This window comes from Oncorhynchus masou, chromosome 1 (assembly GCF_036934945.1).
Source record: "Oncorhynchus masou masou isolate Uvic2021 chromosome 1, UVic_Omas_1.1, whole genome shotgun sequence".
Taxonomy (NCBI): domain Eukaryota; kingdom Metazoa; phylum Chordata; class Actinopteri; order Salmoniformes; family Salmonidae; genus Oncorhynchus; species Oncorhynchus masou.
In genome coordinates, this window is record NC_088212.1 from 40,938,534 (window position 1) to 40,959,924 (window position 21,391).

The 21,391-nt window shown below is 40.8% G+C and overlaps 1 protein-coding gene across 3 annotated transcripts in view; it reads left to right on the top strand.

Moving 5' to 3' along the window:
• fancc (FA complementation group C) overlaps positions 1-21,391 on the top strand; it is a 46,504-nt gene that overhangs the window by 13,159 nt on the left and 11,954 nt on the right. For all 3 annotated transcript variants that reach the window (XM_064971855.1, XM_064971863.1, XM_064971873.1), the window contains 3 exons: positions 20,276-20,383; positions 20,556-20,620; positions 20,712-20,876. In XM_064971855.1, coding sequence (XP_064827927.1) covers positions 20,276-20,383; positions 20,556-20,620; positions 20,712-20,876 — 338 coding nt within the window. The remainder of the gene's footprint in view (positions 1-20,275; positions 20,384-20,555; positions 20,621-20,711; positions 20,877-21,391) is intronic.

Here is a 21,391-nt window from a genome sequence, read left to right on the forward strand (position 1 = left end):
TACCCCATAATGACAAAGCAAAAACACATTTTCAGAAATGTTTAAACGTTTTGTTTTTTTAACTGAAAAAAAACGTACCTTTTTTACATAAGTATACAGACCCTTTCCTATGAGACTCGAAATTGAGCTCAGGTGCATCCTGTTTCCATTGATCATCCTTGAGATGTTTCTACAACGTGATTGGAGTCCACCTGTGGTAAATTCAATTGATTGGACATGATTTGAAAAGGCACACACCTGACTATATAAGGTCCCACAGTTGACAGTGCATTTCAGAGGAAAAAAAAACAAACCTTGATGTCAAATGAATTATCCGTAGAGCTCCATGACAGGGTTGTGTTGAGGCACAGATCTGGGGAGGGTACCAAACAATTTCTGCAGCAATGAAGGTCCCCAAGAACACAGTGGCCTCCATTCGTAAATGGAAGAAGTTTGGAACCACCAAGACTACACCAAGACTTCCTAGAGCTGGCTGCCCGACCAAACTGAGCAATCGGGGGAGAAAAACCTTGATCGGAGAGGTGACCAAGAACTCTATGGTCACTGACAGAGCTCCAGAGTTCCACTGTGGAGATGGGAGAACCTTCCAGAAGGACAACCATCTCTGCAGCACTCCACCAATCTGGCCTTTATGGTAGAGTGGCCAGAAGGAACTCCGGCCTGCTTGGAGTTTGCCAAAAGGCACCTAAAGGACTCTCTCAGACGATGAGAAACAAGATTCTCTGGTCTGATGAAACCAAGATTGATTGACGCATCGCGTCTGGAGGTAACCTGGCACCATCACTACGGCGAAGCATGGTGGTGTCAGCATCATACTGTGGGGATGTGTTTCAGCGGCAGGGACTGGAAGACTAGTCAGGATTGAGGGAAAGATGAACGGAGCCAAGAACAGAGAGATGCTTGATGACCTGCTCCAGAGCACTCAGGACCTCAGACTGGGACGAAGGTTCACCTTCCAACAGGACAACGACTATAAGCATACGGCCAAGACAACGCAGGAGGGGTTCGGGAAAGTCTCTTGAATGTCCTTGAGTGTCCCATACAAAGCCCAGACATGAACCCAATCAAATATCTGCAAAGAAGAATGGGAGAAACAGAGAAGAATGGGAGAAACCCCCCTTATATAGGTGTGCCAAGCTTGTAGCGTCATACCCAAGAATGCATGAGGCTGTAATAGCTGCCAAAGGTGCTTCAAGAAAGCACTGAGTAAAGGGTCTGAATACTTATGAAACAGTTTAAGAATGTGAAATGTCAGAATAATTGTAGAGAAATGTTTTTTATTTCAACTTTTACATTCCCAGTGGGTCAGAAGTTTACATACTAAATTAGTATTTGGTAGCATTGCCTTTAAAGTGTTTAACTTATGTCAAACGTTTTGGGTAGCCTTCCACAAGCTTCCCACAATAAGTTGGGTGAATTTTGGCCCATTCGACCTGACAGAGCTGGTGTAACTGAGTCAGGTTTGTAGGCTGCACACGCTTTTTAATTTCTGCCCACCAATTTTCTATAAGATTGAGGTCAGGGCTTTGTGATGGCCACTCCACTACCTTGACTTTGTTGTCCTTAACCTCTCTGGGACCTCGCCAACAGCCAGTGAAATTGCAGGGCGCCTAATTCAAACAAATCCCATAATAAAAATTTGTCAAACATACAAGTATTATACACCATTTTAAAAATACACTTCTTGTTAATCCAGCCACAGTGTCTGATTTCAAAAAGGCTTTATGGCGTAATCACACCATGTGATTATGTTAGGTCCGCGCCAAGCTACAGAAAACCATACAGCCATTTTCCATAGGAGAGGTGTCACAAAAGTCAGAAATAGCATTAAAATGAATCACTAACCTTTGATCTTCACTGGATGGCACTCCCAGGACTCCAAGTTAGACAATAAATGTGTGTTTTGTTCGATAAAGTTCATCTTTATGTCCAAAAACCTAATTTGAAATTGGCAAATTATGCTCAGAAATGCATTGTCTCAAACAAACATCCGGTTAAATTGCAGAGAGCCACATCAAATTACAGAAATACTCATCATAACCAATGATGAAAGATACAAGTATTATACATAGGATTAAAGATAAACTTCTTGTTAATCCAGCCGCTGTGTCCGATTTCAAAAAGGCTTTACGGCGAAAGCACACCATGCGATTATGTTTGGCCTAGCCACAGAAAACCATACAGCCATTTCCCAAACAAGAAGAGGTGTCACAAAAGTCAGAAATAGCATTCAAATTAATCACTTACCTTTGATCTTCATCTGATGGCACTCCCAGGTCTCCATGTTAGACAAATTTTAGTTTTGTTTGATAAAGTTAAACTTTATGTCCAAATACCTCCATTTTGTTTGCGCGTTTAGTTCAGTAATCCAAATGCACAAAGCGCGTGTCCAAAGTCCGGACGAAAAGTTAAAAAGTTCCATTAAAGCTCGTAGAAACATGTCAAACAATGTTGCTAATCAATCCTTAGGGTGTTTTTATCATAAATATTCAATAATGTTTGAACCGGACAATACTGTTGTCATTAGAAAGGAAAGGGAACGAACCTCGCGCCCATGCGCAAGACTAAACTAAAGCCATTTTGCCACAACTTTGGAAGTATGCTTGGGTCATTATCCAATTGGAAGACCATTTGCGACCAAGCTTTAACTTTCTGACTTATGTTTTGAGGTGCTGCTTCAATATATCCACATAATTTTCCAGCCTCATGATGCCAACTATTTTGTGAAGTGCACCAGTCCCTCCTGCAGTAAAACACTCCCACAACATGATGCTGCCACCCCGTGCTTCACGGTTGGGATGGTGTTCTTTGGCTTGCAAGCCACCAACCTTTTTCCTCCAAACATAACGATGGTCATTATGGCCAAACAGTTTCATCAGACCAGAGGACATTTCTCCAAAAAGTGCTATCCTTGTCCCCATGTGCAGTTGCAAACCATAGTCTGGCTTTTTTATGGCGATTTTGGAGCAGTAGCTTCTTCCTTGCTGAGCGGCCTTTCAGGTCATGTCGATATATGTTTAGTTTCCTCCAGCATCTTCACAAGGTCCTTTCCTGTTGTTCTGGGATTGATATGCACTTTTTGCACCAATGGACGTTCATCTCTCGGAGACAGAACACGTCTTCTTCCTGAGCGGTATGACGGCTGCGTGGCCCCATGGTGTTTATACTTGCGTACTATTGTTTGTACAGATGAACTTGGTACCTTCAGGCGTTTGGAAATTGCTCCCAAGGATGAACCAGACTTGTGAAGGTTGACTTTTCTTGGCTGATTTCTTTGATTTTCCCATGATGTCAAGCAAAGAGGCATTGAGTTTGAAGGTAGGCCTTGAAATACATCCACAGGTGCACCTCCAATTGACTCAAATTATGTCAATTAGCCTATCAGAAGCTTCAAAAGCCTTGACACAATTTTATGGAATTTTCCAAGCTGTTTAAAGGCACAGTCAATTTAGTGTATGTAAACTTCTTACCCACTGGAATTGTGTTACAGTGGATTATAAATGAAATAATCTGTCTGTAAACAATTGCTGGAAAAATTACTTATCATGCACAACGTAGATGTCCTTACCGACTTTCCTAAACTATAGTTTGTTAACAAGAAATTTGTGGAGTGGTTGAAAAACAAGTTTTAATGTCTCCAACCTAAGTGTCTCCAACCTAAGTGTATGTAAACTTCTGACTACAACTGTATATATATTTATATAAATATATAGATATTTTATTTAATATAAATTTGCAAAAAATGTCTAAACTGTTTTTGCCTTGTCATTATGGGGTATTGTGTGTAGATTGAGGGAATTTAAAAATCTATATATTTTAGAATAAGGCAGTAATGTTACAAAATGTGGAAAAGTGAAGGGTTCTGAATATTTTCTGAATGCAGCCAGTTAATTATAGATGTAGTTCCTAATATATTTGAAAATGTAAATAAAATGTGCTAGCCTATACTTGTAACTTTGTAGCATGTGCTGCACAAGAGTCCGATGTTCTCTCTGCTTTATCATGGTTTAAACAATGTGCGTAATTCCAGTCCATTTAATACAGTACAGTAATACAGTTCACAATACTATTCTACTGGAGCTAGAGAATATAGCTAGCTACATCTATGGGTGTTTATGTTTTTCTGTTGTGTTTAATGTGCAGTAGCCTGTATCATATATGCCACATGACCAAATGTAAGTGGACACCTTCTCGTCGAACATCTCATTCCAAAATCATTGGCATTAATATGGAGATGCTGGAACATTGCTGCGGGGACTTGCTTCCATTCAGCCATGAGCATTCGTGAAGTTGGGCACTGATGTTGGCTGATTAGGCCAGGCTCACTGTCGGTGTTCCAATTCATCCCAAAGGTGTTTAATGGGGTTGAGGTAAAGGCTCTGTGCAGGCCAGTCAAGTTCTTCCACACCGATCTCCACAAAACATTTCTGTATGGACCTCGCTTTGTGCACGGGGGCATTATCATGCTGAAACATGGGGACAGTTTGGGGAATGGGCCTTCCCCAAACTTTTGCCACAAAGTTGGAAGCACAGAACCGTCGAGAATGTCATTGTATGCTGTTGGGTTAAGATATCCCTTCACTGGAACTAAGGGGTCATGCCTGAATCATGAAAAACAGGCCCATATTATTATTCCTCCACCAAACTTTACAGTTGGCATGCATTCGGGCAGGTAGCGTTCTCCTGGCATCTGCCAAACCCAGATTCGTCCGTTGGACTGCCAGATAGTGAAACGTGATTCAAATTACAGAAATACTCATCATAACCAATGATGAAAGATACAAGTATTATACATAGGATTAAAGATTCCTAGAGGAAAACCTGGTTCAGTCTGAGAACAATTTTTCAGTTTTTGATTTGTTAAAAAAGTTTGAAATATCCAATAAATGTCGTTCCACTTCATGATTGTGTCCCACTTGTTGTTGATTCTTCACAAAAAAATACAGTTTTATATCTTTATGTTTGAAGCCTGAAATGTGGCAAAAGGTCGCAAATTTCAAGGGGGCCGAATACTTTCGCAAGGCACTGTATAGTTGACCGGGGCATCTCTAGCAGGGCAGACATTTTACGAACTGACTTGTTGGAAAGGTGGCATCTTATGACGGTGGCATGTTGAATGTAAGGCCATTCTCCTGCCAATATTTGTCTATTGAGATTGCATGGCTGTGTTCTTGATTTTATAATTCTGTCAGCAACGGGTGTGGCTGAAATAGCCAAAGCCACTAATTTGAAAGGATGTCCACATACTTTTGTGTATATATTGTGTATCTAGCCTATTGGATAACAGCACAGTCATTTGACATTTTTTGGGCTTGGGCTCATTAAATCTCTTTTAATGTAGGGCTCACAATATGTATTTAATGTATGGCTCATCAAGCTCATATTGCATCAGGCTTGAATTTCCCATCAAAGCTCTAATCACATCCATACACAGGCCTATTTATATGCTTTTGAATGCTTTTGAATGACACTAAGAGTTTTGGCGGAAAATTCCGGGTTATCCGGGATAAAAGGGATTTATTCTAGGAATGGAACAATTGTAAAATAAACAACCCTAGTCTGAGCTGTTTGAACAGCCAGTTTGGTGCTTTCAATACTTCTGACAAAGACAAGTGGTGATGATCAATCTCTCCTCTACTTTGAGCCAGGAGAGATTGACATGCTTGTTATTGATATTAATCCTCAGAGTACATTTAAAGGCCAGCCGTGCTCTGTTCTGGGCCAATTAATTTACCTAGGTCCTTCTAAATCAAATCAAATTTTATTTGTCACATACACATGGTTAGCAGATGTTAATGCGAGTGTAGCGAAATGCTTGTGCTTCTAGTTCCGACAATGCAGTAATAACCACTTGCCCATATAAGTGACACTTGCCCATATAACTGTGCAATAGTCCAGGGGATATGATGGACATGCTTATTCATAACAATAAACAGATTAAGAACAAGATGCAATTAGTGAAAAGAGCAAAAATCTATTTTTATCTTTGCATTTTAAAATAATTAGAAATAGGCATCTATTTCCTAGGCTATTATTTATTTAATTTCCATGATTATTGCATAATAAATTCCTCACCTTTTCTGTGATGCTTTCATACTCACGAGGAAGCATTCGCCAACAACAAGGATACAATTCACCCCATCTCTCATTTAATTGGACCCACTTCACAGTAGTAAATAGATGAGCTATTTCAAATATTTTGCTCTACGCCATCCGGTACAGAGCACAGGTCATTAATGGTGGAACAGAGGGTTGTAGGATACTTCTGTGCCTTATGTCTGAATACTGTAATTTCAGATTTCTCGAGTAGACAATCTTGTATTTATACACACAATCCTTCTTTTCATAACCACTGCAGAATACGTTCTTCAACTTTTCTGTGATAATGTACTTCTTAGCCTGAAGTGGCAGAGGTCCTGAGTTCGAGTCTCAGTATGAGCTGAATCAGGGGGAAGCGGTACTCACTAAGCAACAGGCTTTGTATGGTCATGAAAATCCTGAAAAGGTCATGGGATTTTAAAATTGTGTTTTCCGGGCTTGGAAAAGTTTAGGAAAATTCTAAAATCGGAAAAGTAATGGAAATGACTGTTAATGCAATTTATTTAGGAGGTTTTTTAAATATTTTATCAATCAACTAAAAATCAATACATCAGCGAGGATTGGAATGACACTTTAGCACGTCTGTGTTTGCACTCATTACCTGCATGTGTACTAGATGAGTGGGCTGTTGCTCAAGGAGAGAGAGAGACATTCGAACATTGCAGCAGGTAGGCCTAGCCTATAACATTTGATAGAGAACAGACTAACTAGGTAGCCAATTCAAAACATAACTTGTACCCTCTAGTTAACTGTTTAGCTATTATTAACTGTTTAGCTATTATTAATATTATTAACATGTATTCATGTTTTCATCATGTCCCAAACAACTTTCCACTGACACTCGTGAATAAGGCCAAACATAGTTGATTTACTTTTTTAAACAATTCATATATTCATTTAAATGATTATTGTTGACGAAAAGATCGATTCACTTCCTCATTGTATTATTTGTGATTCTGTTTATGTTGATTTTTTTTATATTTTTACTAATTCATTAAAAATTAACAGCTGAAATGTCTTGAGTCAATAAGTCTTCAAACCCTTTGTTATCGCAAGCCTAAATAAGTTCAGGATTAAAAATGTCTTACGTCACCATAATAAGTTACATGGGTTCACTCTGTGTGCAATAATAGTATTTATTTTGAATGACTACCTCATCTCTACCCCACACGTACAATTATCTGTAAGGTTTCTCAGTCGAGCAGTGAATTTCAAACACAGATTGAACCATGAATGACAGGGATGTTTTCCAATGCCTCGCAATACAGAGTTTAATGTCTGATAGGAGAAAACTGAGGATGGATCAACAACATTGTAATTACTCCACAATACTAACCTAATTGATAGAGTGAAAATATGGGAGGCTGTACAGAATAAAAAATATAAAGACACTAAAGTAATACTGCAAAAAATGTGGCAAAGCAATTCACGTTTTGTCCTGAATACAACGTGTTATGTTCGGGGCAAATCCAATACAACACTCTCCTGAGTACCACTCTCCATCTTTCAAACATAGTTGTGGCTGAATCATGTTATGGGTATGCTTGTAATCGGTAAGGACTGGGGAGTTTTTCAGGATAAAAAGAAAACTAATGGAGCTAAGCACAGGCAAAAATCCTAGAGGAAAACCTGGTTCAGTCTGCTTTCCACCAGACACTGGGAGATGAATTCAACTTTCAGCAGGACAATAACCTAAAACACAAGGAGAAATATACACTGGAGTTGCTTACCAAGAAGACAGTGAATCTTCCTGAGTGGCAGAGTTACAGTTTTGACATATCTATCTTGAAAATCTATGGTAAGACCTGAAAATGGTTGTCTAGATCAACAACCAACACATTTTTTAAAAGATCAATGGGCAAATATTGCACAATCCAGGTGTAGAAAGTTCTTAGAGACTTACCCAGAAAGACTTACAGCTGTAATCACTGCCAAAGGTGCTTCTACAAAGTATTGACTCAGGGGAGTGAATACATATGTAAATGAGATATTTCTGTATTTCATTTTCGATAAATTTGCAAAAATGTCTAAAAACATGTTTACACTTTGTCATTCTGGGGTATTGTGTCTAGATGGGTCAGAGAAAATATAAATTTAATCAATTTTGAATTCAGGCTGTAACACAACATCTGTAATAAGTCAAGGGGTATGAATATTTTCTGAAGGCACTGTAACTCAATACTAGTCAGCCTGCAAACTAAACACTTCTAATATAAATACAAAAAATGTGTATAACGAACCGAAGATAGACGACAGCCTGTCCTTTCCAATGGGAACAAATGAGTCATAGTGGGCAGAATAAGCAATATTGGGGTGGGCCAAGCCAAGCACGAGCTAGCGAGATGCTATTGACACGTTCTAGCATTAATTAGCATATTTCCATTAGGGAACACCTACTCTGTGAAGTGCACGTGTGTAATAACTCAATTAGCCTTTTCACTCCTAAACAACACCGTTTTTGGAAATGTCTACAAAACTTAGTCCACTCTGTTCTTAACCGATTCTAGTTTTGGTAACAGAAAACTGTATTGCGATCAAATGTTTTCATCAATGAGAGAATTTGCAGAATGTCTGCCAACATCCTTCTTCAACAAGTGCCGACCACTGGACTTCTTCTAACTACTATATCAATACCATATTATGTCCTGTGTGGCTCAGTTGGTAGAGCATGGTGCTTGCAATGCCAGGGTTGGGGGTTCGATTCCCATGGGGGACAAGTACGGTAAAAAAAATTATGAAAATGTATCCTGCTGTAAGTCGCTCTGGATAAGAGTCTCTGTTAAATGACTAAAATATCATGTAAATAAGTGGAAACACCAAATGGATGCTTCACATTTATACATCTGGTGAAATATTTGTCTCCATTGTTCAAACTGTGATAAATATGATTGAAGACAATTTGTGGGCTTGCCTCCGCTCAATACATTTTTTTGTAGCCTACCATAGTCATTTATCTTTAATATATTGAATGAGTGAATTATTTCAAAAAGGCATAAAACTTTTTTAGTTGTAATGTTTCACATCAATGGTGGTCCATCCTCCAGGAGAGCTACTGGGTGTGCAGGCTTTGATTCCTAACCCCTCTAACAAACCACAATTTAGAAATGAGCTGCTCAACCGAACCTTGATAAACTGACTGATGTGTTTGAGCAGGGCTTGATTAGAAGGCTGCACACCCAGTATCTCTGTCTTCCAGTGTTGAGACACCACCAATTATTGGTCATGGAAATTTGGTGAAAAGTCATGAAATTCCATCTGTCAAAATGTGTATGAACCCTGAACCAAGCAGCGTGCTGTCCTTTACATTAACTTCCTGATCTCCTTCTGGTCAGTTCAAGATCGGTGCAATGTGAAAACAGTTTTCTTTACCCCATGTCATTATAATCACACGTAATAATCATTAATCTGAATGATAGGATGGCCGTAATATGCTTTAGCCTCCTTGACAGTGTTGATGAAATACGAACGCTATAGGTGGGTTGGAAAAATTACAAACTCGCAACACTAGTTCTTCATTGTAAACACATGTAACAAATAATTGAGGTCTGATTCGAACTTTAGCTAACACACTGGCATGAAACGGCCACATAACATAGGCCAAGTGAACAAATCTGACAATCTTACTTCCTCATCTCTTTCCCTCTGCTGTCTATTTTCTCCTTTCTGCACCCAGATCAAGAATGGTGAGAGCCCTAGCAAAGTCAATTTCGGGACTCTGGTGCCCCCATTTAAATTCTCATTAGAACCTCTTGGTGATCAATGCCAATGTGGGAGAATTTCTTGAGTTAGAATTCAGCGGGAACACTGGACACAGGGAGGACCTCAGCAAGGGCCGCTAGCTGAGTGTGTACTGGGAACACGTCACAAATTCCACTAACAGAGACTCCCGTCACATAGCCTACATCCTCCCTGCAGACAGTCAGAGAGAGAGCAAGTGGTTTGGAGAATTGAGGAGATCGTTCGGATAATCAAGTCTTTAAAAAATATAGATATACAGTGCCTTGCGAAAGTATTCGGCCCCCTTGAACTTTGCGACCTTTTGCCACATTTCAGGCTTCAAACATAAAGATATAAAACTGTATTTTTTTGTGAAGAATCAACAACAAGTGGGACACAATCATGAAGTGGAACGACATTTATTGGATATTTCAAACTTTCTTAACAAATCAAAAACTGAAAAATTGGGTGTGCAAAATTATTCAGCCCCTTTACTTTCAGTGCAGCAAACTCTCTCCAGACGTTCAGTGAGGATCTCTGAATGATCCAATGTTGACCTAAATGACTAATGATGATAAATACAATCCACCTGTGTGTAATCAAGTCTCCGTATAAATGCACCTGCACTGTGATAGTCTCAGAGGTCCGTTAAAAGCGCAGAGAGCATCATGAAGAACAAGGAACACACCAGGCAGGTCCGAGATACTGTTGTGAAGAAGTTTAAAGTCAGATTTGGATACAAAAAGATTTCCCAAGCTTTAAACATCCCAAGGAGCACTGTGCAAGCCATAATATTGAAATGGAAGGAGTATCAGACCAGTGCAAATCTACCAAGACCTGGCCGTCCCTCTAAACTTTCAGCTCATACAAGGAGAAGACTGATCAGAGATGCAGCCAAGAGGCCCATGATCACTCTGGATGAACTGCAGAGATCTACAGCTGAGGTGGGAGACTCTGTCCATAGGACAACAATCAGTCGTATATTGCACAAATCTGGCCTTTATGGAAGAGTGGCAAGAAGAAAGCCATTTCTTAAAGATATCCATAAAAAGTGTCGTTTAAAGTTTGCTACAAGCCACCTGGGAGACACACCAAACATTTGGAAGAAGGTGCTCTGGTCAGATGAAACCAAAATTGAACTTTTTGGCAACAATGCAAAACGTTATGTTTGGCGTAAAAGCAACACAGGTCATCACACTGAACACACCCTATCCCCACTGTCAAACATGGTGGTGGCAGCATCATGGTTTGGGCCTGCTTTTCTTCAGCAGGGACAGGGAAGATGGTTAAAATTGATGGGAAGATGGATGGAGCCAAATACAGGACCATTCTGGAAGAAAACCTGATGGAGTCTGCAAAAGACCTGAGACTGGGACGGAGATTTGTCTTCCAACAAGACAATGATCCAAAACATAAAGCAAAATCTACAATGGAATGGTTAAAAAATAAACATATCCAGGTGTTAGAATGGCCAAGTCAAAGTCCAGACCTGAATCCAATCGAGAATCTGTGGAAAGAACTGAAAACTGCTGTTCACAAATGCTCTCCATCCAACCTCACTGAGCTCGAGCTGTTTTGCAAGGAGGAATGGGAAAAAATTTCAGTCTCTCGATGTGCAAAACTGATAGAGACATACCCCAAGCGACTTACAGCTGTAATCGCAGCAAAAAGTGGCGCTACAAAGTATTAACTTAAGGGGGCTGAATAATTTTGCATGCCCAATTTTTCAGTTTTTGATTTGTTAAAAAAGTTTGAAATATCCAATAAATGTCGTTCCACTTCATGATTGTATCCCACTTGTTGTTGATTCTTCACAAAAAAAATACAGTTTTATATCTTTGTTTGAAGCCTGAAATGTGGCAAAAGGACGCAAAGTTCAAGGGGGCCGAATACTTTCGCAAGGCACTGTATATATATTTAAAAAGAAATGGAACTTAAAATGTAATTGTCAATACACCTGCATTTTCAGAATGCAACACCCAAAACATTTTGCATTTTGGGTTAAAAATATGAATTTTGGGTTAATGCAACCCCTGGAACTTTAGGTAAGTGGGCTAACATTCTTGTGACATTTAAAGAGACCTGGTTTGAACCCAGTCAGTCCCCAGAGCAAAATTAAATAGGGAGGGGTAAATGCTATCCGTAGAAGGGCTATGACAGGGCTATTAAACTATGCTGAACAACAATATAAATGCAACATGTAACATTGGTCCCATGTTTCATGAGCTGAAATAAAAGATCCCAAAAATATTCCATATGCACAAGAAGCTTACTTCTCTATTTTGTGCACAAATTTGTTTATATCCCTGTTAGTGAGTATTTCTCCTTTGCCAAGATAATCCATCCACTTCACAGGTGGTATATCACTACATGATCATTACACAGGTACACCTTGTGCTCAGGACAATAAAAGGCCACTTTTAAATGTGCAGTTTTGTCAATCAACACAATGCCACAGATGTCTCAAGTTTTCAGGGAGCATGCAATTGGCGTGCTGACTGCAGGAATGTCCACCAGGGCTGTTGCCAGAGAATTTAATATTAATATCTTTACCATAAGCCGCCTCCAACATCGTTTTAGAGAATTTGGCACTTCGTCCTACCGGCCTCACTGTACGTCCAACCACCCAAATTGCTGGGTTTTTCACACTACCTTCTGCACGTCCTGTGAGCATCATAGAGGGGAATAGAAGGCACGATCATGTTTCAGAGATTCTTAGCTTTCAGGAATGGTGTCATAATAACTTCTAGCCCAAACGGTTCAAATGCTAGAACAAAATTCATAGGAAGAAAAGTAAAGTCAACATTGGCTTCAGAAACCGCCAGAACCCTGTTTAACACAGTGAGTGTTTGATTCTTTCTGTTCTCTTCTAGCATTCCTTGCTGGCAAAGTACCGGGATGTTTTTGAATCTGAATTTAGAGAACTGAATTTCAAAACTTCATCTGAATGCATCTGAGAAGTTGAAAAGTGAGGTTACAAGTTTATCAACTTTCAAAGCAGAATTACTTTCCCATTGTTTCTCAACTGTAGTGTATGATACACCATTTTCTCTACTTTTATCCAATGTAAAAAATACAATTGCAAATTTTGCTGGATAAGATCGAATTGAGCCGGTCGGTCATATAATATATGTAACTTTGGTAAACTTCAAATGATAGTTTGTAAACTTGATACACAGACAATGAATGCAATATTTACCATATTGAAACTGCGTATACAGTACCAGTCAAATGTTTGGACACACCTTCTCATTCCAGGGTTTTTCTTTATTTTTTACTGTTTTCTACATTGTAGAATAATAGTGAAGACATCAAAACTATGAAATAACACATGGAATCATGTAGTAACCAAAAAAGTGTTAAACAAATAAAATGATATAAGATATTCTTTAAAGTAGCCACCCTTTGCCTTGATGACTCTTGGCATTCTCTCAACCAGCTTCATGAGGTAGTCACCTGGAATGCATTTCAATTAACAGGTGTGCCTTGTTAAAACTGAATTTGTGGAATTTCTTTCCTTCTTAATGCATTTGAGCCAATCAGTTGTGTTGTGACAGGGTAGGGGTGGTATACAGAAGATTTGGTAAAAGACCAAGTCCATATAATGGCAAGAACAGCTCAAATAAGCAAAGAGAAACAACAGTCCATCATTAATTTAAGAAATTGTATTTATTTACCTTTATTTAACTAGGCAAGTCAGTTAAGAACAAATTCTTATTTTCAATGACGGCCTAGGAACAGTGGGTTAACTGCCCGTTTAGGGGCAGAACGACAGATTTGTTTGAACTTGCAACCTTCCGGTTACTAGTCCAACGCTCTAACCACTAGGCTACACTGCCGCCCCAAATGAAGGTCAGTCAATCTGGAAAGTTTCCTCAAATGCAGTCGTAAACCATCAACCACTATGATGAAAATGGCTTTCATGAAGACCACCACAGGAAAGGAAGACCCAGAGTTTCCTCTGCTGCAGAGGATAAATAAATGCTTCACAGACACATCTCAACATCAACTGTTCAGATGAGACTGCATTAATCAGGCCTTCATGTTTGAATTGCTGCAAAGAAACCACTACTGAAGGACACCAATAAGAAGATGAGACTTGCTTGGGTCAAGAAACACGAGCAATGGACATTAGACAAGTGGAAATCTATCCTTTGGTATGATGACTCCAAATGTGAGATCTTTGGTTCGAAACCGCCGTGACTTTGTGAGATACAGAGTAGGTGAATGGATGATCTCCGCATGTATGACTCCCACTGTGAAGCATGGAGGATGCTTTACTGGTGACACGGTCAATGATTTATTTAGAATTCAAGGCACACTTAACCAGCATGGCTACCACAGCATTCTGCAGCGATACGCCATTCCATCTGGTTTGCTCTTAGTCCCACTATAATTGGGTTTTCAACAGGACAATGAACCAAAACACACCTCCAGGCTGTGTAAAGGCTATTTGACCAAGAAGGAGAGTGATGGAGTGCTGCATCAGATGACCCGGCCTCCACAATCACCCGACCTCAACCCAATTGAGATGGTTTGGGATGATTTGGATTGGAAGAGTTTCAGAGAAGCAGCCAACAAGTCCTCAGCATATCTGGGAACTCCTTCACGACTGTTAGAAAAGCATTTCAGGCGACTACGTCATGAAGCTGGTTGAGAGAACGCCAAGAGTGCTCAAAGCTGTCATCGAGGCAAAGGGTGGTTACTTTGAAGAATCTCAAATATAAAACATATTTTAATTTTGTAACACTTTTTTTGGGGTTACTACATGATTCCATAAGTGTTATTTCATAGTTTTGATGTCTTCACTATTTTTCTACAATGTAGAAAATAAAAAACAACTCTGGAATGAGTTTGTGTATCCAAACTTTTGACTGGTACTGTATTTGAAATGTAGAATTTGAATTTTCTATTAAATTGAAATGGAATTCAATTTATTCAATTCAGTTTCAAATCATGAAATATAAGTTCATTTATGAATTCAAATTCAATATCTAAATACAAATTTTAAAAATACTGAATTAAAATATAGTTTCTTTTGGCACTTAAATCGCTCAATAACTTTCTCTTCTAAGCCTATTGAAGTGATTTTTGGTAAAATTTATTTTCAACAGGACTTCTCTTGCCTGTAGTCCATTTCTTCCCAAATAAGAAATGGCTTGTTAATGTGTTTGATTGAGTCTCTGGGTTACTGCAAGCCTTTGTTCCCCAAACCCTAAAATGTGTTTTGAAAAGCAAATGAAATGGCTTTAGCATGAATTTTCACCCTTAGAATAGATGAAAGGCAGAACTTATATCAGCTCTAGTTACTCCTTCTTCTAACCTGAATGTACAGTGTGTTTTTAGAGACAGAGAAAGAGCGAGTGAAGGAAGAAGAAAGGATTCGAGGGTTTTCAACTTTCACAGGGTTCACACAGATGGCTTACCATAAACAATACTGAACCTTCACATTTTCCAGATTAAATGTGTGTGTGTATTCTTTTGATTAATTTTTCATCTAATAAAATGTCTCGCTAATTAAAACAGTGCTTTTAAAGTAAACTTTTAATTTGCCAGATGTTTTTTGACCTATAAGAGGGGAAGTGGGGTGAGAGGCGTGTGTGTGTGTGGTGAAGGCATGATTTGTTGCCTTACAGTATTTTCTCACATAGCGCACAGCCTTTTTCTTCAGCCACTCATGACTTATAATGTGAGAAAGAGAGTGAGGGAAAGCCCTTGTCCTTGTATGTCTTCAATAGTTTTGTAATCGTTAGAGACAGAAAAGTGGTTGTGTTAGATGGAGAGTGACCGTCACACAGCTGACTAGAACTAGAACCTCCAGTAGAGTCTGACTGGAACCAGAACCAGTAACATCCAGTAGAGTCTGACTGGAACCAGAAACATCCAGTAGAGTCTGATTGGAACCAGAACCATTCAGTAGAGTCTGACTGGAACCAGATCTAGAATTATTCAGTAGACTCTGACTGGAACCAGAACTAGAATCATCCAGTAGAGTCTGACTGGAACCAGAACTAGAACCATTCATCCTTGTGATGCTATGTCTTATGCCGTCTGGCCTGGAATGCAGGCCTGCTTTCTGTTAGCTCTCTTCTCGCTCTTTCTCTCTCTTTCTTTCTCTCTCCATGTCGCTGGCGTCGTTGTTGTTGTCTCTGTGTCTGTAAAGGCTCTAGCCACCCAGTCTCTGTATCTGTATAGGCTCGAGCCACCCAGTCTCTGTGTCTGTATAGGCTCTAGCCACCCAGTCTCTGTGTCTGTATAGGCTCTAGCCACCCAGTCTCTGTGTCTGTATAGGCTCTAGCCACCCAGTCTCTGTGTCTGTATAGGCTCTAGCCACCCAGTCTCTGTGTCTGTATAGGCTCTAGCCACCCAGTCTCTGTGTCTGTAAAGGCCCTAGCCACCCAGTCTCTGTGTCTGTAAAGGCCCTATCCACCCAGTCTCTGTGTCTGTATAGGCCCTAGCCACCCAGTCTCTGTGTCTGTATAGGCTCTAGCCACCCAGTCTCTGTGTCTGTAAAGGCCCTAGCCATCCAGTCTCTGTGTCTGTATAGGCCCTAGCCACCCAGTCTCTGTGTCTGTATAGGCTCTAGCCACCCAGTCTCTGTGTCTGTAAAGGCCCTAGCCACCCAGTCTCTGTGTCTGTATAGGCTCTAGCCACCCAGTCTCTGTGTCTGTAAAGGCTCTAGCCACCCAGTCTCTGTGTCTGTAAAGGCTCTAGCCATCCAGTCTCTGTGTCTGTATAGGCTCTAGCCACCCAGTCTCTGTGTCTGTAAAGGCTCTAGCCACCCAGTCTCTGTGTCTGTAAAGGCTCTAGCCAACCAGTCTCTGTGTCTGTATAGGCTCTAGCCACCCAGTCTCTGTGTCTGTAAAGGCCCTAGCCATCCAGTCTCTGTGTCTGTAAAGGCTCTAGCTAACACTGATCAGCTGCTCGTATGGCTCCAAGGCATCGTCTAAATTAGCGCTTTGAGCCTAATGTATGAAAATCTCTTTGGTTTTTACAAATAAAGTTATTATTATCAGCATGTTATTAAATCAGAAACTTTGGGTCGTCTCTGTGTGTGTGTGAGCCCAGCATTTGGTGCTGTGTGAAGTGGTGAAGGGAAAGGGAGGAGTGGCAGTGCTCTGGAGCCCCAGTGTATCACAACTCTCTCATTATGGGACCCCCTCTCCTTCTCTCCATCTCATCCTTTCTTCTCTGCCTTCCTTCTGCACCAAGCCGGCTATCCCTGTCTCCTCCACATCAGACTGGGTATAGTGTTTGATGGGTGCTGGTGGCTACATAGCTAAGGGCTGCATTTACTTTTTTTGATCGAGCCAGCCAAACACATTATCTCAGCCAATCATGGCTAACCAATAGCCTAGAGCAGGAGAACTCATATGAGGAAGTCTATCAAAATAATTGCCTCCAAAATCCCTTCTATGGGATTTTGGCTATAGACTACTTTGAAGCAAGGTAAGACATGCCTCAAAATATGAAGTAAAACGTCCAGGTTTCAAACAGAATATAGCGATGCTAATGATAGGCCTGCTCGTCTTCTGGTAGATGGAAAGGCTTTCCCAAAACCCTTCTCTATTAAACTGCCTACCTGTCAGAATGATATCATGATTATTTGCATCAAACAAGTGGCCATTTATTTTGCAATCTCCATCTCATGTGCTACAGAAACAGTGCAAACCTACCAACAGTTCTAGGTGCCTGCACACTTGAATTAAAGGGTAAAAAACAGACCTGAAAGGTGGTCTCCTGATGTGGTTTAAGCATTGTTGTGGACTTGGAACATACCTTTTTTTGTTTGCTTTACTGTAAAAACAAAAGTGTGACTTTGAGAGCGAAAACCTGAAAAAATGTAGAAAAATCTGAAACTGGTGAATTTCTGACTCAGTTGACAGCCTCATTTATCTATTTCAATAGTTGGCCGACTATTAGTCTACTTGCACAGTACCGCTTGGATTGGCCTGATTGTGAAAGACCAATGTGGGATTTATCATTTTAGAGTGTATGTCACTGTTTCTAATAGAATTTCTCACACAGGGCACCTTTCTTTCCTCGGGCTGGCTGTTTGGAAAATGTTGGGCAAAATTAGTATTCTCACTTCTCCAGACACCACTACATCACTGTCACTATCTGATTTCTCTCTTCTCTCCCTCTCTCTCCTCTCCTTCTCTCCCTTTCTGCTCGTCCTCTACCAATTTCACCGTAGGCAGTACTTCAGTCTCTTAGGGGTTTTGGAGAACTCGATCATGACTGTGTAATTGTTAACAGCAGTCAAAGAATCGCCCATCAAAACCAGCCCAAGTCCTTGCACTGTTTTTTCTTTCTTAATTTTAGACTTATGGAGTGATTTCTGTTCGCCAACTGTATGTCCGTGCCCCCAAGACCAGCTTAACTACAGACTTCCAGAGAAAAACAACTCAAACATTTGCCACCCATCCATTTTGTTCCTCTCCCTCATCGTCCCACATCCGAGAGTCTGACTGGAACCTTTTTTCCCTCTCTCTCTCTCTCTCTCTCTCTCTCTCTCTCTCTCTCTCTCTCTCTCTCTCTCCTTCGCCATTCCATTCCTCTGCGCTCCCCACTAACCCACTCTGCCCAGCCCTGGGTTGTATGTGTGTGAAACCACAGAGCCCACTGACTGACTGGCTGCCTTTCTCTTCAGGGCTCTTAGTCCTTCCCCAGTCTCCTTCCCTTCCTCTCTCTCCTTCATCTCACATCTTCTGTTTCCTCTCTTGTCCCACATCTTGTCTCTGATCTCCAGTCTTCTCTACACACACACACACACACACACACACACACACACACACACACACACACACACACACACATTTCTACTAATCTACAGTTGCTACTCACCAGTAGTCCTCGATCCATAGTGTTTCATCTGGCTCTTTTGCACTTTTGAATGGATTCAAGGCTCCAGTCATGAGGATGTACCGTATAGTATCTGCGATCAAAGTGAATAGCTGCAGAATGTTCACTCAGTTATTATTGTCAGGTGAAAAGGTGAAAGAGGAAAGTGTGATCTCCACACCACCACCAGCGTATTGGCTTTAGCAGCACCCTAACTGAGCCCTGGACTTAGGGCTTACCCTTCCAGCACTACCACATCTGAGAGGGCTTAGCATTAGATCAGTGCATCAGCACAGACTTGCCTTACACTGTACAGTTGACAAGGGGCCGTATGTATCAAGCCTCTAGGATCAGGTGCCCCCCCTCTCCATGTTGTCTTATTCATTGTGATCTAAATGGAAAAACTGATCCTCCTATTTTGCCCCAGCATTACAGGAAGACTGCTGTGGGGTCTCTGCTGTGGGGGGCTCCACTGTGTGTCTATGAGACTGTGGCATGTTGGCTAAGTTAAACTGGCAACGTGTGTTTGAGACACAACTCAATACACACAACACACACAGTGAACATTTGCGATCTTAGGCTACTTGTTCTGTTTCAATGTGTTTTCTCTTGTTTGGTGCCTACTGAACGGGCCCCAGGTGTTGTTTTCCTGTGTTGTCCAGTGAGGACTAGGTAGGACCTAGAATGGAGGATAGGGCTAGTGTTAGTTATGAGATTATTCTTCACTCTGTGACTCTGATTTATACATGTTTGGTTTTTTTGGTGTATCGGAGACCCCCTCTGAAATATGCTTGTTAAAACCAGGGCCCCCGTAGAAGAATGTTAGTTTCTGAAGTGGCTCATATGTTGTCCATACATGCGCTCTCATGTAGCCACTGGAATGTCTTTCTAGTCCACATGTGGTTGGTATGATATGATACCATATGATCATGCTATGTACTCATTAGCTTTGAAGTTGTAGACACACTCAAACACTATATCAGGTTAGTCATTTATACTGTCAAATGTATCATTAGCCCACATTAAAAAAAATACTAGTTTATTATAGAATACTACAGTACTTACTATAGAATTATATAGTAAACTGAAGTATACTGTAGAATGCTACGCTACACACTGTAGTATCCCTCGATCATGTGTAGTACTTACTAAAGAATGTTGTAGTATACTGTAAAATACTATAGTAAATACTAAAGTATTATCTGCAAAAACACTACACTTTTTTAACTATAGTAAATACTACAGTATTTAATTAGCATGTATCCTGCCCATTCCCCTCCCCATATTGCAATTTGTGCCATAAGTGAGAAACCTACATGCCATGTGTAGACCATATTGTTTTCCCTACAGGTTATAGAACAGAGCAGAAGCTCTGAACTATCAATTCAGACCCCTGTCCTACCTACCTATATTATGGAACATTTAGTAGGTTTCCTAAACATTTAGTAGGTAAATACTAAAGTAATTTCTGCAAAAACACCACAGTAAATACTACAGTATACTACAGTAAAGTCGAGTAAAAAACCCCCACAGTGAATACTTTTGAATGTGTACGATAGTATACTGTAGTATTTTTTTCATGTGGGAGCCTACTGAACATTTTCTTTCCTCCCAGAATGTGTTATGTCAGCTTGCTACAGAAGAAGAGGACAGTGCAACACATATGTTAGTGAAACATATGGGCCTGCCGCCAAAGGAATACAATGTAAAGGTTCTAAGAAAGGTATGAATGCTCGTTGATGTTCTTTCACATTTAATGAAGGATCTTATTTAAAAGGTCATAGATTTCATAATATTTATTTACATAACTGTGTTGTGTAAGTGCGCCTGCATATGTGTCTATGCATGTGTGTGTGTGTCTGTATGTACTGTAACTTGTCCTTCTGGCTGGTCAGATGGTGTGGTTGCTAGTGAAGGAGGTTGGGGAGAGCTGCAGCAGTTTGGCTGACCCTAACCAGAGGTACTGCGTCTGTTCCTCTTACTCTCCACCACATGCACTGTCCCAACTCTAGCTCTGTTCCGTTCCCCTGATGTGACCTCATTTCCCCCAGGTGTTCGTGTGACAGCGTTCTTGCTGCATCAGTGGCATGTGTCCCCCTGGTCACATGTCCTGAGACTGCTCCTCTCATTGCTGCGTTACTGCAGCGGCCGGTGACCTGCGATAAGGCAGCCCTCAGCCAGGACTTCCTGGATGCTGTAAGCTCCGCCTACTCCAGGTTAGGACCGAGGGTGTGAAAACATTCTCCAGCGGCTTAAACCCTCAGTGTTTGGAGCTCTGAAGGAACCAGAGAGCTGGAAGTGTAGAAAACAAGAATGCTAGTGAACACAAACCTATCATGCAGTAGTCTCTCTAGACAGACTGGTTGCTTCCGGCAATGTACCAATGCTCCAGATTACACCTCTGTAGAAGTTCCGGCGTTAGTTGAGACAAGAGAGGACAAGTCGGAAATGGGGAGCGCGTCACCGGTAAGGTCACTGCCGTATGCACTTGTTTGCCTAGTTAACCATGAGCACAATTCCCGCCCGTGTTTTATGCCCCGCCTACCCAAACTTGTTGGGAGAGTTCTATTTGAAGATCAACCTCCTGGGAACAAATGTTTTCCCCCTTTTAAAATGTCAGAGAGACGCCGACATTCTCCCCAGGCCTTGTACCGTTGCCTAGCTTACGTTGCTCCAAGGTCTGGGATATCCGATACTAATCATGTCGCGATGTCACACTCCCTGAGGTTTG